At 38.1% G+C, this 27,376-nt stretch overlaps 1 protein-coding gene across 4 annotated transcripts in view; it reads left to right on the forward strand.

Annotated features, from left to right (window-relative positions):
* The window catches only part of LOC116725481 (carboxyl-terminal PDZ ligand of neuronal nitric oxide synthase protein-like), a 196,779-nt gene that overhangs the window by 125,894 nt on the left and 43,509 nt on the right, over nt 1–27,376 (forward strand). For 2 of the 4 annotated variants that reach the window (XM_032571557.1, XM_032571560.1), the window contains 3 exons: nt 1,215–1,350; nt 7,340–7,560; nt 26,850–27,011. In XM_032571557.1, the coding sequence (XP_032427448.1) occupies nt 1,215–1,350; nt 7,340–7,560; nt 26,850–27,011 (519 nt within the window). The remainder of the gene's footprint in view (nt 1–1,214; nt 1,351–7,339; nt 7,561–26,849; nt 27,012–27,376) is intronic. The other 2 variants (XM_032571558.1, XM_032571559.1) reach the window with 2 other exon arrangements.

A 27,376-nucleotide genomic window follows, 5' to 3' on the forward strand; every position in this document is an offset into this window, starting at 1 on the left:
AGGGAGAAACCTGATAGCAAATTGATATCATCACTTTTTTTTCTACATGGCATATGAATTTAAAGCAGGGCACCAGCTAGAAAAGTGAGAGATAAGCAAACACAGCCAAATCAGTGCATCTGTGGGAAAAGAAACAACTCCATCAAAACCCACTGTGACATTTTAGAGATTAGAAGGTAAACACAAACAACCTCTCTGTGTGGAGTATTATCAAGTGATACTATCTGACCTAATGATACAGATTCCACATCGGATTCCTGAACACAAGGTGATTCAGGCAGAATCAGGTGTCTGATCCTGATGGAAATGAGGCTCACTCTGCTCACTGTGTCTAGACTTGTGAAATTCAGATATTCTGCAACATAAATAGTGAAATATTTTATCTTTCTGTATATTAAATGTTACTTTGATATTAATGAAAGTTTTTTTTACACTTTTGTCTTTGCACACATAGAAACCTATGCCACTGGCTTAGGTATGTTTTAGACAAAGATCTTAGGTTGCTTTAATTGGCTTTGTCCCCATCCTATTTAGCCCATCACACAGGACAGGGAGTTCTTTTTGGAGACAATACTGAACAACAGTGCTTTATACAGTACTGCTGGAACAATATGACTTGTAACTATACATCACTTGAAAGCCTGACATTTTGAAAAACGTTTATGAGATATGGCACCAGAAATTGGCCAGGATGGATGACAAATCTCCATGTTTGGCTGCTTCTCTTCATCCTGTTTTATGGCTGGGCTGTACAATAAAAGTATGTTCTTTACGCTGCTTAAAAAGTTTAAGTATTTATAAGAAGGACCATGTGAGTAACTGGCTGTATTTAAAGGCACGGTCTCATGCAGTTGATCAAAAAAGCATTGTAGTCTCCATTTAAAGAATTTCTGCAACACTAGTATGGAACCAAATGTATGCAAATGCAGACAGCATATAAATGAATAATATGCTTCCTTTACTAACAGCCTTATCATTAAGAGTGTTAATCAAACCACAGTTGGTAGATCCATTGGTGCTACCAGTTGTGGTTTGATCTTGGCTTACCAAGACCAAACCACAGAGAAAAGCAATAAATGTGTCTCTGTTTATTGCTTAGTTTGAGTTCCTACATGCATTGAAGCACAGTTTTTAAAATTAAGCAGGTTTATTTTTCTATTGTGAAAATCCCAACTTAATTTTTTGTTTTTTCTTCTTTCTCATTCCCCAACCAGAGTCAGGCCATGCGCATCGTCCGAACAGTTGGCCAGGCGTTTGAGGTTTGTCATAAACTGAGTCTACAGCATACACAGCAAAATGCAGATGGAAAGGCGGACTGCAACGGTGAAAAAAATGGTGACGATTCCTCTGGTACAAACACACACACACACACACCCATTCAAAGGTCAATTTGCATCAGTTGCACAGCAAAGATACTGCTTGTGTTTTTTAATGCTGCTTTGACTTTTTTATTTTCTGCTTTGAGGTATAAAGAAGCAGTATTACTGCCTGTTCAGTTGTTTTTCATAAAAAATAAAGGAGGTACAAAAGAGCTGCAGAGTTCAGGGTTAGTGCTGCTTTAATCAAAGTTGTTGAAAGGCATACATGTAATTGCAGAAGCACCTTGAAGTAAAGTCATGGTAAGAGACATCTCATGTTTCTCAAGTCTGTCATACAAAGACTAGTGTGTTGTCATTTTTTCCAAACCTAGTAAACGTTTGTTGTAAAAATTAAAGCTTGACATTTTACACCATAACATGAGTAAATTACATCTAATCTAGTTTTAACAGCATTCTAAGAAAGAAATGGTAAATGTCATTGTTGCACCTTAACCTTGAGGAGGAAACAAGCTGGCTGAGGTCATCAGCTCATTTGGGATATGAGCCGGTCAGAAACTCTGGCACCAGCTAGTCTGTTTATCCATACCATTCATCACTTCCGATAAGAACTTCTGACCCTGAGCACCCTGCCTCGGTATAAAGTGGCTCTGTTTCTATCATGTCTTCTCCTCTTCATCAAAGGTCTGACAATGCAAGAGATGCTGCCCTAAAAACATAGACATTTTTAGGAGGAAAGGAGTTTCTTCTCTCATTGTAGTATAAAAACTCAGGTTAACCTTTCTTTTTTGTAGGTGACTGGTATTAATTGTTTCTCACAAGAGCACTACTTAAACTGACTTACAGTTTGCAGAAAATACTACAGTATATAGCATGAAACTATCAAGATTGTATGTCTATAGTCTGTATAATGTCTATGTGTGACACAGCCACAGCGTAAGCAGAAACTTCTCAGTCAGACCACTTGACTCATAAAAAACAAACACAATCAAAATTGAATGCTCATTATCACATTTTTGTACTTTCGTTTTTTTGCACAAAGTCAATCAAGGGTTTGCTGTCCAATTTTTAATTTTGGTTTAAAAAACAAAAAACAGAAGAACTAGTGTTTTGGGTTTTTTTTTTGTTTGTTTCAAACGAAAAAACGAACTGCCTGAATATATATGGACCCATTTGCTTGCAACAGTACGTATGTAGTTAATTCTCTACACAATTCAAATTTTCTTTCTAAACTCCACACCCACTTTTTGATTTATCTCCAGAGTAAAAGTAACTCATCTAAAATCAGACTTACTTTTATGCTGCAGTTGCATCAAATAATCCTGGATACAGAGGTGCTGTGTATTTCTCGGAGTAATATTTCAGAGGGTCTGCTTTCTGAAGATTAGCTTTCTGAAGATGTTGAAACAAGCCTACCTGCACTAGTCAGTGATCAGAGACAGCTCAGTCTGGATAAACAGAAATTGGTTCTGAAGGAAGAGTTGAACTAACAGCTTGTCTGAGGGGGGAACAGTTCAATAATGTATGTATGCCTCAACAATTCAAATTTCAAAATCTTTCACAGTTTTCAATGCAGTTTCCTAAGTCTACACCACAAAAAGTTTTTCAGTAGACATTTAATTACGTAGAAGTCTGTGGGTACCTTAGAGACCATGTTAGTCTGCTCTACCTCGTTGTCTAATGATTTCAAAGACCCACACTTCCTCACTTTCTTTTTAAGGCTCTAGTTCTAGTCGGTTTTCTTGTCTGGTCTCGACTTGCAAAAAACAATGTTCATAAAACTTTAAGTATATTAACCAACAATTATTGTACTCTAAGCAGTCCTTTGTAATGTGAATATTACACAAACTGATATTGTAATGACGATGATGAGGATAATGATAATGTCATATCCATGATATTATGCAGCCATGATATGATTGTGTTATGTTTGATTGAACTGAACTGACTGATTTTAAATAAATTTAGACTAAATTTGTATAGCAAAAATGGATTGGATTCAATGCAGTTATCTTTAAAGTTGATGACATGAAATTAGTAGTAAATTTCTGCTGGAAAAGTAAACTGAATTTAGTTAATTGAATTATCATGACTGATTTTAGCACTTTGCTATTTGCTTAGAGGTAGGAATCAGTAACTTGTCATTTTACAGTGTATTCTTAATCTCCACAGCTAAGCAGGTTTGCCATTCCAGCCTGTGGTCATATCACATATTTTTAAATCTTAGTCGCTGAAAAGAAGTTGTCTTTTGTTTGGCCAGATATATCTCAGTGCTTTACTAGCTTCTTGATTTCTTCAGAACACTAACTCATTTGTTATATAATGCTACTTTTTACTCAGTTAAAATTATTTACCAACTGGTTACATAGTTTTCATATGCTGTTTGACAAATGATTGTGTACCCCCACGTTGCTATCAGCCTAGAGAAAACAGTAATCTGGATCCAAATGCTTTGATTTGTAAGTTTTTGGTTCTTATACAATGCCACTTGTCTTTTTGAGAATTTTACTGAAGTATAAAGTACAAAAGTGACCTGCACCTTTCCTTATTCTGTTTTTCCTGATGTTCTTGCTTTGAAATCAACTATTAAACTGATTTTACAAAACAGGTCATTATTTGCTCACAGAAACCCTCAGATGCTGACATAGAAGTATCTAATCACGACATGCAGAGGAGGGTAACACTGGGGTCAATGTTACAAATAACTTTACTCAGAGCAAAGCTACTGTACAATAATACTGGTGGGCTGAGTTCTCCTTATCTGCTGCTGACTTCCTGGGCATGATGGGCTTCCCTGGAGCCCTGCGGCATGTGGCTCTGAATGAGTTCTGAGAGAACGGACATGGAGATTTAGCTGAAGAAAAAGTCCACAAACTCTTTAACCGCAGCCGTTCCAGTTATTATAAAGCAGAGTCCCAATGTGTTATCTTCAGAACCCCAAACCCGCCAGCGGGAAGCTCATATTTCACATGCTGATGAGCCCAGAGATCACCCACTCGTTTTGATTGTACATCCACACAGATGTAAGACGACCCCACATGCATACAGAGAGAGTCCTTTTACATGTGCTCTCTCTCACACTGGCTGACTGGGTGCATGAAATGGCACAAGAGCCACCGCGCACAGCCAATGAGCTTATCTGGAGAACTAATTATCTCAGCAATAAAAGGAGAGGGGATAGAAAAGTGGAAGATGGCGTATTAGAGAGTTTTAAAAAGGGGAGGGAGCAGAAGAGGAAGAAGAAATGCATTTTAAAAGGAACTGGGCATGAGTAAAAAGAGAAGAAATGTAAAAGTTGATTAAAGAGACGAGGGGATGGAAAACTGGTTTGAGCAGCAGGGAGCAGTGGAGAAAGTAGATTAAATTTCATTGTCAGAGGAAGCATTCGAGAACAATAGCACAGACAGAATACAGACTAACAATAAAATCTTATTGAACTTTTAAAAGAAAAGAACACAAAATTGGAAATGCTAAACTGACATTAATACTGATAAATTTTCATCAGTATTAATGAAAATTTATATCCTATTTTTGTAATACTTGACATTGTAATTTTTGCTTTGAGAATAAGACATTTAATTAAAGTCTTAAAACTCAATTATGAGAATGAAGAAAGACAATATTAAGCTCTAAGACAAGAATGTGATATTACACCCCACTTAAGTAGTTCCAAGCCAAAAGTAATTTTGTAGTGTTAAATTGTTTCTTTATTACTGTACACTCCTTTCTTTTTTTCACTAACGCAGTCCCATTTCTTAACTTGTGTTGGTACTAGATTCAATTCTTAGCTGGTTGTTTTAAAGAACAAGTTTGGTTTTCTCCAACTAGAGAAAGCCAGCTTAGTGGCATGTCCTTACAGCACTATAAATAATATGAATGTGTGACTTTCCATCTACTCCTAATTTAATCCTAAAATAAATTGTTCCTAAATACTGTAGAGAATCAAGGTGTTTATAAGTCTATGTCATATCTATAGTCCCAACTACGCTGCAGAAAGAGAACTACACTGCTCTAGATACATATTAAAAAATATATTTGCATTCATGTAAATTACCTTTCCTTTCGCACATTACCGTCTTCAGCTTTCAATTGAATTGTGATAGAAAAAGTTGCAGGACAATGTGGGGCAGTTGTAGGGAAAGTGCACAAAATTGCCTACATTATTGTTAAATTCCATGCAATTCATTTACAGATAACAAATGTTGCTTCTAACAACTGTAAAAGACAAACAAATCTAATTCATATACATAAATATACAGTATATTGTCAGTTCAATACAATAATATGGACAGATTCTAAGTCAAATACATATATTCCGATTTGGTCAAAGTTAAAAGACAAAGGAGTCAAATTCAGTTCATTGGTTGAAGTTTTTACTTTGCATCAATTCCTCCTCCTGAACATTTATGTTGGGCCAGTGGACAGTCAAAAACAATTCTGTATTAGTTTATAAAGTATCAACACTCATATTTGTATTAACTTTTTGTCAGTGAGCTTTAAACAAAATAACTATTTCTCCAAATAATACCTAAAATAAGCTTTTCTGTCAATGTAATAAATGTGTTGGTGAACTAGAGGGAAAATTGAGCTGGGAAATTCAGACAACAGCAGGCAATCATGTCAGTAGCAGATAGCACAGAGACACGCAGCAGAGCGCAACACTGATAGCAGAGTTGATGAAAAAAGAGTGGGGGCTGGGGTGAAGTAATGGAGAAAAAGAAGAGAGTAGCTAGGAGCAGGTTATCAAGAATGAAATGATTTTGAGGAAAGTCTGTAGCTCCTTGTCAAATTGTTGGAAATTAGGTTTAAGTAGAGGGGGGGGGGCTGAAGTGGTCATTTAAAAAAGGAAGTAGAGGATCAGTGGGAAAGGAGGAGGGTGAAAATAGTAGATGTTATTGCATCTGGGAGGAAGACATAAAAGTGGATGGGAGAGCTAAACACAAACTCCACTACATGATCAAGTTTAAGCTATTTAAAAAAATAACTTTAACTTTATTTGCCTGGATTATTGAAAAGAAGGAAACTAAGTGAATCAGAAATTTCTGAAAACAATGTTTTTGCTGATAAAGCCACTTCCCACTTCAAATCACCCACCTTTTTACTTTGCTGAAACTGTGTGAGTTAAAAAGAAAAATGTCAGTGTGCCATGACCGAGCCACCTAGAAAGGTGTTAGCTGAAGTTAGGATCAGGAACATCAAGCTGGGTTGATATCTATACTCTTGGGATGATATCCATTATTGAAATTAAAATAATTTTTAGAAATCATTTATTTCATTACATTTTGATATTTTGTTACTAGAGTTAAATCATTAGTTTTCAGTAACTAATGACACTATAAAATTAGTATCATGGTCTTTGAGGTTTTTTGTGTTTGTGTTTTATTGACTCATTTACAATATTTCCACTTCAACCATTGATGGTGAGGGTTGCTTTTATTTTAGGAGTCAGTAGCATAAATGTTTTGAAATAATGGACCTAAAGCTCAGTTTGAGAGAGAACTGCAAATCAAACAGCAAATAGACTAACAAATATATTAAAGGTTTAAGAAATTATTGTTTTTTATGGTTTTGTAAGATGGAACTTTAAAAGCACAAGGTGCTCATTTTAATTTTGGGAACATTACACCACACTCTCCAATGTATTGATTCAAAGAAGACTGTTGTACCACTGTGGTAAAGTTGCCTAAAACAGAATAACCTTTACAAGTACAAAGTACAATCCAGCCTCAGTCTTTGCAACTAGTCAAGGATCAAAAAATGTGAGTAGTATTCTCAGTTGAAAGGAGACATAAAGAATCTGGATTGTTGTCACTTAATACATTGCTTTGAAGATTTACATTGATGTGGTGGGATAAGTGTACACAGCAGTTTCTAAGATACTCCAAGTCTGGAAAACTTTTGTTAGACTCTTCACTTTCAGTATGTGTTTGTTCCAGTATCAATAATGTTTCTTACTAGCATTTATGTGTGTCTACCCATGTGTGCGTGTGTTTACATGCTCATGCCTCCATGTGTGTCTGTAGGCGTGCGTGCTTATCCACCTGTATGTGTGTGTACTTTCCTCGGCCCAGCTCGGGAGCTAACAGGTGCAGAGAAGACTCCAGCGAGCGTCGCGGAGGAAACGGACATTGATGCCGAAGACGTGGTCCAGGTGCCGACGGCCGAGGACTTGAACCTCAACAGAGGAGTGACAGATCTCGATGCCACTGCCAAGACACCTGACTTAACCCAGTCAGAAAATAAGGTAAATCACACCTGCAGATGTTCAATTGGGGATAATGTGCCTCAGGGCAGATGCAATTGCCACAAAGTCACACAGTGTGTTTACATAGGGAATCAGTTTTTTGATAAAAGGAAACTTAAAGTTGTAAAAGTTGTTTTAAATTGATGATTTTAAGCCTGTTTATATGCCGCCTATTTGTTTTTGTGCCCTCAAGTCTGTTCACATTGTTCTGTAGTATTTGATGTTTAAAATTTTGACTTCTTTGAGTAACCTTCCATATTAAGAAATGGTAGCTCACGTATCCTTAGACACCTAGTTTAGGAGTCCTTGAAATGCTTATTCAGTACATAAGCAACAGTCTCTTTACAACAACAGCAACACACCTGCCCAGGAATCTGCAACTAACGCAAGTTCAGAGCTGAACTCTGACAGAACATCAATATTCAGTCAGGTCAGGTATGCCTGGGTCTAAAGTGTACCAGTTCAAAGCCACTTTTTCATATTATTTGTTACATTTTTATAAGACATGCAGAATCATTTTCTTTTTCACTCTTCCTTGTTTATCTAAAGACATTTGCTTAAAAAATAGATAATTTTCTATAAATTTATTATACCGATATTTTATGCATGTCCAGATTACAAGTAGATGCTGTTAAAGTTTTTCAAATGCCACACGTGATACTGAAAATGGCATAGTTTCAGAAGTTGAAACCTTGACAAAAAACAATATTTTTGCCAAGGCTTCAACCTTTATCTTCTGATATGTTATAAAGTTGAGGAAATTGAAAGAAGACTTATTCTTGTGGGCAAAAAGCTCAAGTTCTGCCTCATCTGGCCATAAAGGTCTTCTTCAGAACTTGTTTGCCCTGCCCGCATTGGCAGCTGCAAATTTTCATAGAGATGGAAGTTCTGAATTTTTGGCAGACGGACTCTGGCAAGTTTTGTAAGGGGACAACTGAACTCTGTTCCTTAAACTAACAAATGAATTTTCCTTCAATTGTGGCATAATCTAAAGAGAAATAAACATGCTTTTAGGTAAAAGTAAAAGGTTTTTTTGCAAGGAATAGAATAGAATTCAACTTTATTGTCATTGCACTGTCACAAGTACAAGCAACGAGATGTACAGTAGTTTGCATCTATCCAGAAGTGCTCTACAAGATATAAATATTTATTTACAGATGTACAAGACTATGTATGTATGAACTATAAGGGGTTATAGCAAAGAGATATAGATATTGTGTATAAATATAAATATGGGCGCTATATGCACAGATTATACAGAATATACAGAATGTACAAGAATGTTAGGGAATGGATTATATATGTATATAATATAATACAAGATAAATAATGGCAGATAAAATTTACAGATTGTATGTGTGTGTGAAGAAAACAGTCCGTGATGTGTGTGTGTGTGTGAGGATAGTCCATGTGTTATTGTTGTATGAGAGGATAGGGGAGTACAGTCCTTATAGTTTATGTTTTATGTCAGGAGGCGTTCAAAAGCATGACAGCTGTGGGAAAGAAGCTGTTCCGGTGCCTGGTGGTTCTGGTCCATAGGCTTCTGTAATGCCTCCCAGAGGGCAGGAGGGAAAAGAGTGTGTGTGCTGGGCGAGTGAAGTCCTTTGTGATTTTCCCGGCCCTTTTCAAACACCGCTTCCTATAGATGTCCTTGATGGCAGGGAGCGGTGCCCCGGCGATATACTGGGCAGTTTTCACCACCCTCTGCAGTGCCTTCCGGTCGGAGACAGAGCAGTCCCCGTACCAAGCTGTAATACAGTTGGTGAGGATGCTCTCAATGGTGCAGCGGTAGAAGTTCGTGAGGATCTCTGAGGACAGGTGGTTCTTCCTCAGGGTCCTCATGAAGATGAGGCGCTGATGCGCCTTCTTAATGAGTTTGGAGCAGCTGGTCGTCCAAGTCAGGTCCTCGGAGATGTGGACTCCCAGGAACTTAAAGGTGTCCACACGCTCCACCACTGTCCCCTTAATGTGGATGGGTGGATGTAGGTCAGCGTTCCTCCTGAAGTCCACGATAAGCTCCTTGGTCTTCTCGGTGTTCAGCTGCAGGTTGTTTTTGTCGCACCACTCAGCCAGACAGTCTACCTCCTCCCTGTAAGGGGCCTCATCATTATCTCTGATGAGGCCGATCACCGTGGTGTCGTCTGCGAACTTGATGATGGCGTTAGAGCCATGGACAGGTCTGCAGTCGTAGGTGAAGAGGGAGTAGAGGAAGGGACTCATCACACAGCCTTGTGGCACTCCGGTGTTTATGATGATGGTGGATGAGAAGTGGTTGTCCAGCCGGACATGTTGAGGTCGACTGGTCAGGAAGTCGAGCAACCAGTTACACATGAGTGAACTGATGCCAAGGTCTGTGAGTTTGGTAATGAGTTGTGATGGGATGACAATGTTGAATGCTGAACTAAAATCTAAGAACAGCAGTCTGGCGTAAGTGTTCTTACTGTCCAGGTGAGAAAGGACAGAGTGCAGCGCTATAGAGACTGCATCCTCTGTGCTCCTGTTCTGCCTGTATGCAAATTGATGGGGGTCTAGTGTGGGGGAGAGACAGGATCTGAGGTGTGCTAGGACCAGCCGCTCCAAGCACTTGGTAATGATGGGGGTAAGGGCTACCGGGTGGCAATCATTGAGTCTGGTTGGGTTGGGATTCTTGGGGATTGGAACGATGGAGGTAGACTTGAAGCAGGCCGGTACCACAGCGCGGGCCAGGGACAGGTTGAAGATGTCCGTCAGCACTCCTGCCAGCTCCCCAGAGCACGTTCTGAGGACACGTCCAGGTATGCCATCAGGACCCGCAGCCTTGTGGGATTTAATCCTGCTCAGAGCCGCTCCTACGTCATTGGGGAGGAAAGTCAGTGGCTGTTGGCCTGGGGTGGTAGCTGCTTTGGTTGCAGTTGTGGTATTCCCTCTCTCAAAACGAGCAAAGAAGTTGTTAAGTTCGTTGAGGAAGGAGACATCAGTAGAAGCGGGGGTGGTATTGGGGTTCTGGTAGGCTGTGAGAATCTGAAGGCCTTGCCATATGTCGGGGGTTGGAGTTAGAAAAATGATCCTCCACCTTCCTTTTGTAGTGGTGTTTGGCCTTCTTGATTCCCTTCTTCAGCTCAGCCCTGGCTGCACTGTAAGTCTGTGCATCCCCTGACCTGAAGGCAATGTTGCGGGCCTTCAGCAGGAGACGAACGTCTCGGTTCATCCAGGGTTTCTGGTTGGGGTACATGGTAATGCATTTGTAGGTGGTGACACGTTCTATGGTGGTGGAAATATGGTTCAGTACAGATGATCCAAGTCTGTATGGTGGAAAATAGTCCAGTAACAACAATAAAAGCAGCCTCGGGGTATTTGGTTTGGTGTTTGCTAATAGCCGCATAGAGTTCTTACATGGCTAGCTTGGCATTAGCATCCGGGGGGGGGGTGTACACAGCAGTGAGGATGATCAAAGTGAATTCCCTTGGGAGGTAATAAGGTCTGCATTTGACCATTAAAAACTCCACATTCTGTGAGCAGTGACTCTCGGTAGTAGCAGAGTCTGTGCACCAAGCTTTGTTAATATAAATGCACAAACCTCCGCCTCTGGTCTTGCCGGAGTCATCTGCTGTCCTGTCAGCTCGGTGTGTGTGGCGTCCAATTAGCTGGATAGCATTGTCCGGGCAGCTGTTGTTTAGCCATGTTTCGGTGAAAAACATGACATTTGAGTCCATAATCCGTCTGTCACTCGTGAAGGATAGTCGTAACTCGTCCATTTTATTAGCCAGAGAACGGACATTGGCGAGGAAAATGCTGGGTAAAGGGAGCCGGTTTGGTGTTAGCTTTAGCCTAGCTCGCACCCCTCCACCCTTACCCCGCCTTTGTTTATGTTCTCTTCGCGGCCTGCGTACACTTCTACCCGGCCGGGAGAAGTGAGCAGCCTCCGGTGTTCTGGAGATCTCTGGGATGAGTCGGAGATCGGCGATCATAGTGTCAAAATTGTAGCTCCAAAGGTCCAGAAGTTCATGTCTGCTGTAGCGCAGCAACGCTGTGCAATTCTGAAAAAAAAGTCCAGTAATGAATAGATAAAAAGGAAACAGTATTACCAAAAAATACAAAATTATTGACCGAATGCTAACTTATTTGCTTATCATACTAGGCTCTAAGGAGAACTGGTTTTACAATTGATATATAAGATTATCATTAGATACATTTTACAATAGCCCTAACCACAACCAAATTTTTTGGCAATGCTTGAAAGCCAAGAAAATATTCACCACAAATAAACTCAGCAAGTTCTGCAATAAAAAGTGGTTAAAAAGTCCAGCCAGAATTATGCCACAAACCTGTTAATGTCTACACAAAGTATGGGCTTGAGAGAGAACCTTCTATGGGATGTTTAACCAAATATTAGTGCGGGTGTATGTCACAGCTGCAGGCATCAGTTTTAATGAGGCTTTCCAGCCTTACATCACCAAATGCATTGCAAAGATTAGGATGCAGTGGTGTAAAGCATCACTGCACTTGAGAGCATTGAAGGCATGTTTTCCAGAGTGATGAATCATGTCTCACTGCCTGACAATTCTTGATTTAGCTGTTGGCAGGATAACAGGATTTCATGACAGCATTTTGTCAAGTTAAAAGTTTGGTGCAGAGGGGATGTAGCTCAGGAATCTGGCTAAGTCCTGCAGTTTCAGAAAGAGCAAACTTGTAAATGTATTGTTCTTAACTCCATGGAAACAGTCAGGGGATGAACACTCCTTGTTGCATTATGAATGCACATGAGAGCAAGGTCCAAAAAAAAATACGAATGACCGATTTTTGGTGTAGAAAAACCTGACATGCCTAAACAGAGTCCTGAATTCAGCTTGATAGAACATGTTTGGAATAAATTAGAATAGAGAATGTGAGCCAAGCCTTTTTGTGCATCCTTGCAAATCCACTTTTGGAAGAAATAATCAACATTTACTATAATATCGGTCCTAAACATTGGGAGATGCGTTCCCAGAAGAATTGAAGCTATAAATCACCAAAGGGTCGACCAGCATCATAGCAAACCCCATGCACTAACATTTGGATGTAACCCAAGTTCATATGTGAATAAAAATGAAAGAATACTTATGACAATATTGTACATATCTGAAAACCCAGTAGAAAACAACATTTACTCCAACAGGAGAAACCCATAAGTGAGTTTCAAAGAAGACACAGCCCCTTACTTCTCAGCAGCACAGCAACCCACTTTAAGTATTTTGGATGAGCAGTTTTTATGAAATAGGAAAGGAACTTAATCTGCAGATTCCTACATTGATTGGTGATAAGACGATACGTGCCTGTAATAAACCACAGTTTAATCCAGTTAAAGCCATGTCTGTGTTTGTGTGTGGCACGTCTGCAGAAATAGCTCAGTGTGTTGGCATCTAAGCCAAGAAAAGTAATCCACTGTGTGTGTTTGTGTTTGTGTGGCCACGTGGTGTAAGAGATTTGATACAGCTCCGTCAGACTGTCTGCTCTCAGACCTTTGGGAGCTCTTCACAAGCATTTATTTAAAACTAGGAAAATGTGTTGTGCACTGTCGGGTGGTTTATAAACACAACTGTGTGGTTCAGTTGGCAAAGCAGCATAGTAACTTTTGTTTACTTGGTTTGTTTGCTACTGTAGTTTAGTAGTAGGGATTTGTGTTTTTGATCAAGGCGGGAGTGGGAGAACAGCAATGTGTGATGGATATATTATGCTACTCTATGCATTGAGAATTTTGCATCAATTCACTTTAGAGAGGACTGCCTGTGCTTCATTTGTTTTCCTGACTTTAGCTGGAAAAAATATACATTTGGAAAATTGGTGTTTGTGTCGTTGCAGGTTTTTATAGCTCTTGATTAAAAATTTTTATTTGAACTATAAATCATCAAAATGTATTGACAAAAATACAAATAAGAAAAAGTGGTTTTGCAGGCTGAGCATGTTAATTTCATGACCTAATTCAGGGGTGTCAACACCAGTCCTCAAGGGCCGCTGTCCTGCAACGTTTAGATGAGCCTCCGCTGCACCACACCTGAATAGAATAATTAAGTCATTAGCAAGGCTCTGGAGAACTGATCTACACAAGGAGGAGATGATTAAGTCATTCATTCCAGTGATTTGTACCTGTGGCACATCTAAAAACTGCAGGACACCGGCCCTTGAGGACTGGAGTTTGACACCTGTGACCTAATTGATCTATGTGCAGATGATCACCTTTCAGCTATACAAGATAGCCAGGACTAAAATGGAATGGTTTAAATAAAAATATTAGAATTAACAAGTCAAGGCTCATACCTAAACCCAGTTGAGAATCGCTGGCAACACTTGAAAATTGGGGTTTTCAGAACTTTTCACGCACAGTGACTGTGTTTAAGGTAATTTGCAAAGAAGTGGCAAAACTGTCAGCCTCCAGATGTGCTGAGCTGGTTGAGACTTACCCCAGATTTGCTGCTGTAATTGTAGTGAAAGCTTTTTCTATAAAGCATTGACTGATATTGGTAACTGACGTTGTGATATTTATTGTTCTCATTGTTTTTATGTTTCTGCTGTACAATACTTTGGTTGGCCATGCGATGTTCTTAAAGTGCTATATACTTAAAGTATGATAATGTAATGATTCAGGGGAGCTGTTAAGTTTTAAGTCAGGTTATTTTTATTCCAATTCATGCTTTGTACTACTTGGCACGGCAAGTAGTCCATTAATATTCTGTGAGGAATATTAATAAATAACAGAAGAAAATGTAAAGCAATATGAATACTTTTATGTACTACTGTACATGCTTTGTTCTAAAGGGAAGAGTTTCCGAAGAAAAAAATCAGAACCTATTTTGAATCCCAACTCACTCTCAACACGAGTCTCTTCAGCTGTTTGTCAACCTCTGACAATAACTCTACTGTTATGAGACTTTTTCCTTATAGCTCTTGATTAAAAGCAATGTGCCGTTAAATCTCTAAAATGAGCCCTCTGCACTGACCTCCACTCTCAGGTCACCACTGGAGTCGTGTCTGTATGTGATGCTTTGTCTTGTTGCTGTACATTCACCATATGTAGGGTTTCAGATTTTTTTTTCTTTAATACATTGTCACCTTGACAGATTAAATAGAAATAAGCCAGGGCAAGTGGAGAAATGTATCTGTGAATAAGATGTGTGTGCTTGCACGTATGCTGTGCCTTTGCATTAGCAGCCATTTGTATGCATTTTCAGCTGTGAGGAGAGGGATTCGATTCACTGCAGGGGCTCTGTTGAAGCTCATGAAAGGGAAAGCAGCCTGCGAGTGTTAAAGTTCATTCTCTTCCTGTCAGCTCCCATTAGACTGACAAATCCCTCAGCGGCCCACGTTCAAATAGTCCCAAGGGACTTAGAGAGCGCACATCAATCCTACCTTTCACGTCCTGTCCATAGATTGAGTCAAGGTGTTTTTATTTTTCCGATGTGATCACCTTTGGGATCAGGAACAGTATTACTTCAAGACAAATTGAAATGCCAAAAGTCAAAGATTAGAGATAAGTATAGTTTACACATTACAACAGCCTCCACCTTTTATTCTGGCAAGAGGCACATGCTTATTGATTACTTTAATAAGTGAGACACTCACTAAGTGTGCAGACACAAAAAGCACCACATTACACAAAATGTTAACCTATTTTTGAAGCAGAGTTTATTTTTTAATCCCTGACATGTTACCAACAAAATAAAACAACATAATCGTTTCTGGTCAAATCCCACATTGCCACTAATCTCTATGACTGTGCCGTATCTCTCCACCTGACAATTTAAAACCCAGCTACTGAATGTCCACATTGTAGGGGGATTAAGGTAAGAGTCAAGTAGGTCAAATATTAATGTTATTCTCACTTCAAAAACATACCTGGAGTATTTCTTTGATTTTTCCATGTATGCTTGAGAAATCTGCTAATCTCCTGTGGCAGCCATTCAGCTGTGCAAAATGCTTAGTAAGTTTCAGAGCTTCCGCCTCACAGGCCACCCCTCCACCTGCGTCTCCCCCATTTAACTCCTTCAGAGTAGCTGGAAGCAATTAGCATTCTCCTGGTGGAGCTGTGCATCTGTTGAGCTCAGTACATGAGCTACTTCTCAGTGCAACACTGGTAAAAACATTGTTAAAGGGTTAATAGATGAGCAATGATTTTGTGAAGGCCCAGTGTTGGGAAGAGCAGGACTTTTTTTTTTACAGAGGCCCAATTTCAAGGCATAGATTAGGAAGTCAAATTTCTTGTAAGTCACATTTGACATAACAACTGAAGGTAACATTGTTACTTGATTGTACTATAAAAGGATTTTATGTGGCTGGAAAATGCATAAAACTCCCCCTTTAAATTGAAAATCACTCACAATTGATATGCATTTGGTCTATCAAGAGAGTGTCCTGTTTTAAGGTGAACACTGTTACCTCTGCCATGGTGTCTTACAAATAAGGGCCAAGTGGTCACTCAGGATCTTAGGATACCTTTAGGGCAGGAGTCTCAAACTCCAGTCCTCAAGGGCCGCTGTCCTGCAGTTTTTAGATGTGCCACAGGTACAAAACACTGGAATGAAATGGTTTAATTACCTCCTCCTTGTGTAGATCAGTTCTCCAGAGCCTTGCTAATGACCTAATTATTCTATTCAGGTGTGGTGCAGCAGAGGCACATCTAAAAGTTGCAGGACTACTGCCCTCGAGGACTGGAGTTTGAGACCCCTGCTTTAGGGAATAGCAATGGATCTTGAGTGAAAGCGGTTGTTTGCCTTCAGTGTGACTGAGAAAACAGAAGGCAAGTGTTCTTGCATTTAAAGTGAGATTGTACAACAAAAGCCTTTGCAAGGTTTTGCCTCTGGCCCATTTTAAGCTTCTGTCAGGCAGGTGTAAGCTCTCTGATCTATGAGTGTAGTGCTACAGGCTGGCAGCCCCCGACTCACAGCACCCTTTCCTCGTCTTTTCCTCCCATCCCATCATTAGTGTGCCTTGATGGATTTAGACTTACCATCAGCAAGATTAATGAACAAGCTTTCCCCTGCAAAGGCTCGTAAACCTCTGTCAACATTTGATTTGACCGGTTTTAATACTTGTTGGGAAGTCAGAGGTTTTAGGTGATAGTACAGGTAGTACAGATTAATGTAACCATTTTAAATTAATGCAGTCATCTTGGTGCTGTGGTGTACATTGCTGAAAAATGCAACTTTGCTGGCTTTGGCATCTTTTTAAATACACAGAGGCCAGGTACTATGGCCTGGGGCACACCCAGGTTGCACTGTAAAGATTATGCTTAAGGGGAGGTTTGGAAATATCTCGATGTCCCTGTAAATGGCTGGAGGAGTTGGCTGAGAAAATAGAGATGTGAAATTCTCAGGTTGCATGGATTGAACAGGCACTTGAGATATGAATGAAAAAAAGCATTTCCCTTGTTTATTTACAAATATTCAGAACCTGCATTTTTGGCACTGAGGAGACAGATTGTGCTTGTTTTAGCTTTGAAATATATTTTATAAAAAAGCCATATCCAAAGTCTTATAACGGCATGTTATTAAAGCTATGGCATGTTATGTTTTCTGCGTCTATGTAAATTTGAACAGACACATTTATAACTCCATGCAAATGTACAGTTCAGTAAAAGATTTAGTAATCTACTACTGGTCTGATTAATGATTGGCCAGCACTGACAACTGAGAAGGAAACTACCCACTTCTGTTGGCATTAGTAAGGCTAACAACTTTTATGTCTTAGCTGGTCACCCACTGAATTAGATAAGTACTTTTTCTTTAAAGAAACATTCCTGTTGACATATAATAACATTGTGTCAACCGTACAATACGAGGTTATATGCAGCTTACAATTATCTGTAAGTAACATGCATTAAATCAGGGATGTCCAAGTCAAGACCTTGACATTTACTATCCTGCAATTTTTAGATAAATCCCTACTTCTACACACCTAACTCTAACTTTACTATGCCTCGGCAGAACTAAAAGATGCTTATATGCCATTTGATTCAGATGTGTTGGAGAAGGGATGCATCTAAAAGTTGCAGGATTGTCGGACTGGACTAAAGCCCCATGCATTATGCAGAATGTATCATAATCCAACATGATATCCAGAATAAATATTAAACACAACACATACATACATAATATTTTTTAAAGCTAATGACTTGATGTTATGGTGGGTTGCCTTTTACTAACAGACTTGCTGATTTTTAACTTATTATTGCAAGAAACGTCACATTACAGGTGGAAAAAGCTTATAAATTGTCATGGTCAAAATAAAAAATTTCAGTTCCAGAAATCCATCATTTTAACAATGATGTGCAAACCATTGTTTGCATTTCTGTTTGACGGACTGAAGTGTTTACTGATAGTCTCCCTCAGATTCTTTGCCCTTTTATTTCAGAGCAAAAGCTGCATTTACTCCTCATTCCTAAACTCAGAAAGATGTGTGTCCCCCACAAAAAGACTCTCCCTTCAGTCTTGTCAGACAAAGACTTATCTTTTCAATACTCAAGCAGCTAATAAAAAAGCAGCCCCTCAGCTCCTTAGACTACAAACTCAGTGGGGTTTTATGAAACTGTCTTTTGAGCCTTTTTATTGCAGGCACCAGCACCCTAGGCACCCCTTTTAATTTGTAAACCTTATTTCTAGGTGTGTGTATTTGAATGCGTGAGCATGTGTGTGTTTGCAGACTTGTAAAGGTGTTATAAAACCAAAGCCTGCCCACTCCCAAGGACTCACAAGGTCAGCTGACAAATACTAATTTATTGTACAAAGTTTTGCATTCCTCATCCTTGAGGGGTTTGTAGTCCATGAACAGTTTATACAGTACCTAGAAATTTGCTCATATCCCAGTTTCATTTCATTCCAGTAATGCTGACCTGTCTTGGCCTTTTCCCTTTATCGATGTTCTTAAGTAAAGTCTTAACAAAAGTGAAAGAATGTTGGCGTGTGAATTTTGAAGTGAAGACCATTAAGATACATGAAGTTTTTGTCCTTAACCCTTTATACTTCTGATTTGTAGCCAAAAGTGCAAACTGACACGTGTGTCTATTGGTTATTATACAAGTATAGAGACACTTCGGTTTATCACAAACATACCTCATATGCTCACTGAGATTTTAAATTTCATTCAGCCTGGTCTGAATTGTTATTATGGCCAAATTTTCCTTATATTTGGCCTTTTTTGTGTTATAGATTTTAGAACAATATTTTTATGCAAATGTACTAAATTGCATCCTTGATGTTTTTTCACTAGTCTTTAGACAGTTTAAATTTACCCAATAAGCCTCAGAGCACCTTATGCAAATTATAATTTAAATGTAAGTGCCATTTAAATCTAGTGAGGTGTGTATTAGGCAGAAAGATGTTTCCTGTGCAGCTTTAAGCCTTGAGACGCTGCATTTTCAGAAAATGACCACCTGATGCTGGTCTTCAGATTGAAATTGGAAATGAAATGAAAAACCTTTTCTGAAAACTATCACTGCCCTCTGAGCTGCTTTTTTTCATCAGCAGGAGATCATTCGTGGCGGTCACCTGGAGAGAGGAAAGTTAGGCTTTGACAAACCAGCAAACCTATAAGGAGAATTGATATATTTGTATTTAGATTCAGCTGTAAAGCCTCTCTGAAATTCTATTTTGACTATATGTAAAATGAAGTGAAGCCTATGCTTTCTGATGGACCAGTCCCTAAAGTTATCTTTTATAGTTCTTATCAAATACAATTTCCAAATGACTATCAAGTCACTTAAATGAGTGTCTGCAAACATTAGATAAGCATCTCCAAACACATTCAGTTTTAGATGTTGCCATATGTGGAATGTATTTAACGTGGTGTTGTTAGGGTCAAGAGCCAATGTAATTTTCTGATCCAAGGTAACACTTTCATCACAGAGATTATAGCGCCATCACAAACCACAGTGGTAGAAAGAACCCTGACAATGTTATTTGAGCTTGATGCACATCTTAAAGGCACAAAACATTTAAAATTCTAATTTGTGGTGAATTTTAAGTAAAGAGAAGGGAAAAAAGCAACTTCATGCATTTCACAATGTCAGCTAGAATGTTGAACCTAAACTCCTAATTTGATTGAACAATTTATCTATTTAGGTTGTGAGGTATTTCTGATATTTTAGTTTTTCAGGTGTTCATATTATAATGCACTCTAACAATGATTTAAAGGACTTTTGGAAGAGAAACAGGCCTGCAGAATCTTACATCCTTCACCATAGGTAACACCTCCATTATTGGTCTGACTCCAGATTTGGGAAAAAAATTATATTTAATATTAACTATTTGCTGACTAATGAAAACCAACATAGATCTACCTTTATTAGACTTATTGTCTTGACTTTAATAAGGTATGGTATTTAACAGCACATTAGCAGATGTAATATGACTGTTTAATAGAATAAAAAAGTATGCAGTACTTTAAATACAGAGCTCGATATACAAACAAGAAGAAAAAATGAAGTGGAAACACAAAGTTAAATCAACCCTCAATAAGGAACATTTTAAATCTTTTATTTGTATTTCTATTCTATGTTTTATTTTATTATTTAGCTGTATCAAAAAATAGTGACTCTGAATTAAATGAATGTACTCTTTAATCCACACAAAAACTAATTTACAAGGTTTGCTTGTCTTGCTGTTTTTGAAAGAATGAGAAATCTGGAACACTTATTTATTCTTGGAAACAAGAAATCTTAGAAAATGTGTCAAATACACATTTTAACTCGAGAAAGATCTTCAGTTTTGCGTTCCAATGCATTAACTTTAATGGTTAATGGTGTGTTATGAAGTTACTGAAGGCCATATAGAATGAAACTGCATGCTGTTTCTTAAGAGCCCTTGATAAAGTTGTAAATCTGTACCCAAGGCTGTCTTTGGTGAGAAAACCCAGAACCTGACAAGTTTCTCTTCTAGCCTGTGTGTTTCTGAGTGTGCGTGGGAAGAAGCAGGCTGTTTGACTGTCAGGGAGCAGCTAGTGTAATCGCGGCTGTGGGAGGAGGAATAACAACTACCTTTAGGCCTCATCATCTATCTTTATTTACCTTTCCTTCTAACTCCTTTCTTATATAAGCAATCTAATAAAATGAATAAAGATTCATGTGACCTGCAAATAGTGAGTCTCAGAATATGTACTGCATGTCTGGGAATTGTATGCCAATAGCAGAATGGAAGACTTATTATGAAGAATTTTGGTGGTGTTCAGACTTTATTTGAATTCAATGCTCAGTTTGAAATTTGACTTGCATCTCTTCCCTGATTAGCTTTTACCTGGTAAACAACATTAGGAAATGCTCCAGAGGAATTTCATCGTTGATTCTCATTTCATAGAGCAAATATAAAACACAGAGGGAGATGCTGTTCTGTACACACAACTTCTCACTTCCTGCTTTTGGGTGTGCATCACTGCTTGTCTTCTTTTTACTTGTTGTTTTTTTTTTTCCTCCCATGATCAAAGAAAACGTTTAAATCATTGCTTCCAATAAGCATTTTTTATGCACCACTAGCTTGATGCAGTTTCTGGAATAATTGCTATGTACTTTAGAAGTTATAGCAGTTGGCTGAAGAAAGTTTGATAATTACATGTAAGGCAAAATATTTCAACTAGGCTTAATCAGTTTGGGGAAAAAGTTGGAGATTTTCTATGTTATAGTAGAATCCAGATTCACAATGATTGGTTATAAAATAACTTGGTAGTTTGTTCAGAGAAGTAGACAATTTGACTGGTTAAATGTAGTAGATATCTGTATTGTGAATGAAACCAGAAGTGTATCGTCACACTTGGAGTTCCCCATTAGTTTTCTGTTGTTTACATTGTGATTGTTTGCTAACAAGAAGGGGAACAACTGGAATGAAAATATTTTATTTAATTTCCTCTAAGTCCATACCAGTCCTGTCTGATTTGGAACAACTTTTTGAGAGCTTAAGGCTGCACTGTTTTTTTTTTCTACTTAAATATGGTTTGAACAACATAAAAACATAGTAATGTTAAAAGTTTTTTCAGGGAGTCCCCAAACCACTTTACACTACACTCATTTCATTACCCACTCGCACACACACCCACATACTGAATCCTAAAGGTAAAGATACAGTATGTAGAGTAAACAAGTTGTTAGTGGGATTATGATAGTTTGCTTTATCAAAAATATTTTGCAGCCTTTACTGCATTGTAAAAAATGGACCTGTGATTGTTTTGTCTGAAGTTCCCAAGACCTCAGATGATCCATTGTGTTAAGTCCAAGTTTGAACTTTCTCCTCTGGATTGGATGATTAATTTTGGTTTTAGTAATTGCATCTCTTTCATAAAGCATATGGAAATAGTTGTCAAATTGGCTTGCTCTTTTACAGGTAGATGGCTAAATTTCTAGTTCATTTTGTTGCTTAAATAAAAGCAACAAATTGTTCTGTTGCTGCTTTTATAGAAGCATAATAAAGTGAAGGAGTGTGAAGGTGTTTATTTTCCATCTGTTTTGCATCATCCTGTACTACTTTCACTGACTGCGTGTTTATGTCTGTGTTTCTTCCTCTTACTCCTTAAAATGGCATTTGTTTCTGTGTCCATAATGCTTAAAAGCCAAACATGTCATATTTTAGTTCTGTTATTGAGCTGACTCATGTGACTCACATTTCCACTTACTAAATCTCAGTTTATCTTATACCACTGTCAACTTCAAAATCACAGCTGTAATCCTGTTGAGCATCCTTTATTTCACAGTCAAGATGTGGCTCAGGATTCTCACGGTAACTCAGAGGAAAGAAAAATGGTTTTAAAGACTTACTTTAAAACAAATGTTTTATTTGATGCAAGGAAAGATCCATAGCCGTCATTCGCACATATACACTGATCTGTAAGAATATTTAAATCTCTGACAGGGGATTTTGACAACATAATCCAGCTACACTGCTGTGTTCTTTTGGGAAACCTCAAGATCTGATGTAACGAATAAGTTCACAAGAACTCGATTAAAAAAAGATTTGCAAAGACTTAGAAGAAACTTTTTTACATTTTAAAAGTTAAATGAAAAAAATCCTAATTATTATTTCAGATCATACCTACTTGTATGGAAAAAGGTGATTGCTGTGGACTATGGTGTTTTGCCCATCCAGCTCCTGGGTAATGAAATGATTCTATCGGTCTAGTGCAAACCTGCACAGCTTGGTTATTTGAGAATGTTTTGCTAGATTGGCCATTCTGGCCTTGCTCTACAGATACATACAAAAGGATCCCACTGAGCAGCTGCAACAAACAAATCAATATGTATTGTGCCACCCCTAGGCACTTTACACATAGGTCAGAAATGATATGGACCACACTCACCAGTGGAATAAGAGTTTCAGCTGAAAAGAGGTCTGCTCACCTGCAAACAGCACACAGGCTTGGCTGTGTTAGTTTCTGCAAGACTTTTTAGTTTTTAGGCTGCATTATTACAAGCAATTTGACCTTACATTTTTCAATACATAATTTTAAAGAGTAGTACTCATAACAAAATAACATCAGGCTTTAGAGCCTTGGTTTGAGTGGCTCACAAATATAAATAAAAAATACTGCAATGATCTGACTTCATCTGCTAAAGTTACAGTTATCATGGGGTTGATGGTTTGCAGCTCTTATAGCAGAGGTGCAGAAGCTTCCCACACATAAGGGGAAATTCTGAGTAACTTAAAGAAATATTTTTGTTCAAAAGTGATTCCCATAAGAGTGACTTTGCGGAAATATGATTTGGATTGCAGACAGTGAAAAACCTAGTTGGTTGGGACTGTAACATTAAAGTAGCCTCATGATTTTCATTCCAGGCAATACCTCAATGGTCACAGGACTGTTTAAATCTGATGTGAAGAGTTTGAACTAAGAAGATATCCAGCCAATCAGGAGCCACCCTTGAGTTCTATACCTGTATTGGTAGCAGTCACAGAAAGCTATGCAGTACTCAACTTGTAGTGTTATTGTTATAATGGATTGGTGTCCACTCACAGAAGAAAGACTATATCCTGTTGTGCTGTTCTCTTCATCATGTCTCCAAGCAACCTGTCAGGATGGATAATTAGCCTCTACTAACCTGTAAGAGCCATCTCTGACAGGCCATCAGTCATTTACCCATCTCCTGCAGAGTCTGTCTGGCTCCTTGTGTGCAGGCGTGTGTTTTATGTGTGTGTGTCAGATGACTGACACTGTGTTGCCAGAAGGTGCTTAAGGAGCGACAGATGCTAATGTGGCTTCTCGCAGGTTCCTTAAGGCAGGCCAAGGTTTAATATAATCAGGTGTCGAGTTGTTATGCTGACTCTAGCCAGAGTCACAATTCCAGTCACTTTGACGCACCTGTTGTTTCCTTATTAGGGATTGGGACTTTGAGATTCATTCAGCAACATGCACTAAAGTCTGCAGGATTGGCTGCTTATAAAAAATAATAATAATAATAAAAAAAACACAGAAATAGCAAAACAAACATTCTACAATGACCAGACATTGTAGTGAATCACAAGGAAAGCAGTGTGGTAATTTTGCCCTTGGTTCCATAGTCTGAGCTATGTTCGTAAAAGTCAGTACGACTTTTTGCAAAAACGTACAGAATTCCTATGACTAGAATTCTATCTAGAATGTTTTATCCTCACCCTAAGACGACTTACTATGATAGCATCATCATACAGCAAAAAAAAAACATAGATACTGACATAGATACCATTTTCAGTTCCAGTAATCCAAAAGTGAATTTGTAATGTAATATTCGTAAAATGATACTTATATGAACACAGAAAATGTTCTCACAGTTGCTATCTTGTGATGTAAAAGTAGACTGTGATATTTCAAAACGAAAATCAAATAAATTTAAAAAAGGTACAATACCCCATTGCAAGAGTAAAAATGAAGAGTGAATTTGACCTGAAGCATTGCAGTGAGTCCCCAAACTGAGGTTACCTAATAAGGAATGTGGGCAAGAGATGTAATCACAATCTGGAAAGTTTTGTGAGAAAATGTAAATAAATTACCAGTTCAAGATATTGGATGCTGTTACGTTTTGACCAGAAAAGAAATTAAATGAAATGTGGTTTAATGGAATCTTAGTGCAAGAATGTGCACACAAATACTTTCAATTGTTTTTCAACTGAATTGTACAAAATACATGACATTAAATATGGAAAAATTTATTAAATAACTTAATGTAGTCTTTTTATGCTTGAAGTCCCTTGAATTTTATTTTGGTTGTGTAGAATTTTTAAACTAATTGTGTCCATAGAAAGATAAAGCGCCTGTCCTTATTCGGTAGGGAATTAAAGCACCAGTGATTTAAATCATATTTATTTAGTAATATTCCCTGTTCTGAGGCTTGTATACTGTAGATACCCTCTAAGATAACAATTTGCTCTTGCTATGGTGTGATTAAAGTAAAAGATTTGTGAAACTAAAAATGATTTTGACAAGTTGAGTGATGGAAAAAGCACAATGTTGGACTTTTAATGAAATATTTACGACAGTTAAGAAAATACCTTTCAGTGGACAAGAACTGAGTCCCAATGCTCATTATTACTGGAGTGAAGTATTTCTGTGATCCTCATCTCAATTCTCTGTGTTCCACTGATCCACACTGAAGCAGCTAATCAGCATCTCAACATTTTCAAGTCAGTTTTTTGTTTTGCATGGTATTTTAGTGCTCCTATTGCATGTCCTTTTTATTGATTCATTAATCACTTGTTTTGTTATTTTACCTATAGGCATTCTCGTGTGCAGCTTTTTGTAAGCATGTTTTTGTTATGATGCTTATTTAGCCACTCATTATTTAAGAAATTACTGTCAGTATGTAGCAGTGTTGTATAGTAACGAAGTAAAAATACTTCACTACTTTACTTAAGTACATTTTGGAGTACTTCATACTTTCCTGGAGTATGAAAATGTTTGATGACTTTCACTTTTACTTCACTATATTTCCGAACTCAATTGCGTACTTTTACTCCGATACATTTTCAATGTGTGGTTTAGTTACTCGTTACAAAAAAGCGAGAGAGAGAAACGAAGTGTTTTGACCCCACCTACTGATTAGCAAGCAGGCTACCGAACAAAGTCGTAGCCTGCTTGCCTGGCTTGTTCATCACCTCCAATAGGATACACCTGTTTCGCTTCTCCCATTGTTGGGGAAATCAGAAATCGGAACACCTTGCATCGGGTGGGAGGGGGGTCGAACAGAGAAGAGTGCTGCCCGCACTGACGCGGCTCAGGGATTACGTGACACGCAGCGCCGTGCCCTATAATCCACTGTAAGCTATGTAATGTGTTTTGAGGCAATTGACCAAAATCCCGGACAATTTTTAAATTCCCCCCGGACATCTTTTTAGGTCTGAAAAGTAGGACATGTCCGGGAAAAAGAGGACGTCTGGTCACCCTAGTTCAATGGGGGACAGAAGCCATAGCGATAGCAATTTAGACTAAATTTAACGAATATAGGAAAGGCATGCAAGTTCAAAACCACAAACCATTAACATGTGCTACTCTTTAAAACTGGAACAATTTATTAGCAGGTTTCATTTTGCCTGCACTTGGTTGGGTACATTATTTTAAGTTTATTTGACAAGTTTACCAAGATATAAGAAATGTCATTCAAACTTGCCTTGTTTTACTTTTTACTTGTACTTTTCATTACATTACTTGAGTACATCCATTTTTACAGTAATTTCCATACTTAAGTACAAGAAGTTTCAGATACTTTAAGACTTTTACTCAAGTAACATTTCAGTCAGTGACTTCGACTTTTACCAAAGTCGTATTTTGGAGAGGTACTTGTACTTTTACTTGACTCTGAGATTCCAGTACTTTATACAACACTGGTATGTAGCATTTTTATATTTTTACTTGTTAAAAGTAAAAATGTTATTTTTTGTTTATTAGATCTCTTACCTCCAACCTCTAAAGCTTTCACCGTGGAAAAACACTCAATGTCATGGGAAACAAGAAAGAATCAGTTTAACAATTTAAATAGAATCTTTAGACAACTTTTCTTTCTTTAGACAATTTTTCTACCTCAACACTTATTACACATATTTTCTTTCAGTGTCTTGTTAAAATAACACACTAAACACAAAGATTACATGGACAGAAAATCAGATTTTTGCAGCACCTTAAATCCCTGGATGCCATTAGCTAAATATGGTGCACACAGCAGATTATTAGGACATACCACACAATATGTGTACATTATCAGGTATGAGAAGTCTGTGGAAAATGTGGAAAATGCAGCCATTAAAAACATGCTTTTTCATATTAGACCCTGATGTTTTTTTCTTGTTTTTTTTAATGGTAGAAATTATGTGTGTTTGGTTTTTTCCTGCTCTCAGGTTTTGGAGGAGCCTTCTCTTCTGATGTCCAGTCCCAGGATGCTGCTCCCAGCGTCGGGCACGCTGCCTCCCGGGGCTCCATTGTCTGTCCACCACCAGATCCAGCTGCTCCAGCAGCAGCTTCAGCAGCAGCAGCAGCAGACTCACGTCGCTGTAGCACAGGTACGATTATTTATGTACATTCCTCTAAAAATCTAGATGTGGTCACTATGATCAGGTTTGCAAGAGTGGTCATGACAACCTTGCTTCTATAAGCACATGTTTGTAAAGCTAGATTTTAAAATGAACAGAAAGAGACAGAAGTTTCAGATATGACTTCATTTCACCATAAGTCTCAGTCTGCACTTGAGCTGTACAAACATGAAAGAAGCCTTATTAGCAATTTGAACACACTTGAGTTTCTGCATATTGAACCTTTGATATTGAGTAAAGTTCAGGAAATGTATAATTATTTAAATGTTTTTTTTTATAATTACAACTGTGGTTTGCTGCTAAGATACTTTTACAACATGATACTGTAAGTAATT

Source organism: Xiphophorus hellerii, chromosome 9, assembly GCF_003331165.1.
Source record: "Xiphophorus hellerii strain 12219 chromosome 9, Xiphophorus_hellerii-4.1, whole genome shotgun sequence".
Classification (NCBI taxonomy): domain Eukaryota; kingdom Metazoa; phylum Chordata; class Actinopteri; order Cyprinodontiformes; family Poeciliidae; genus Xiphophorus; species Xiphophorus hellerii.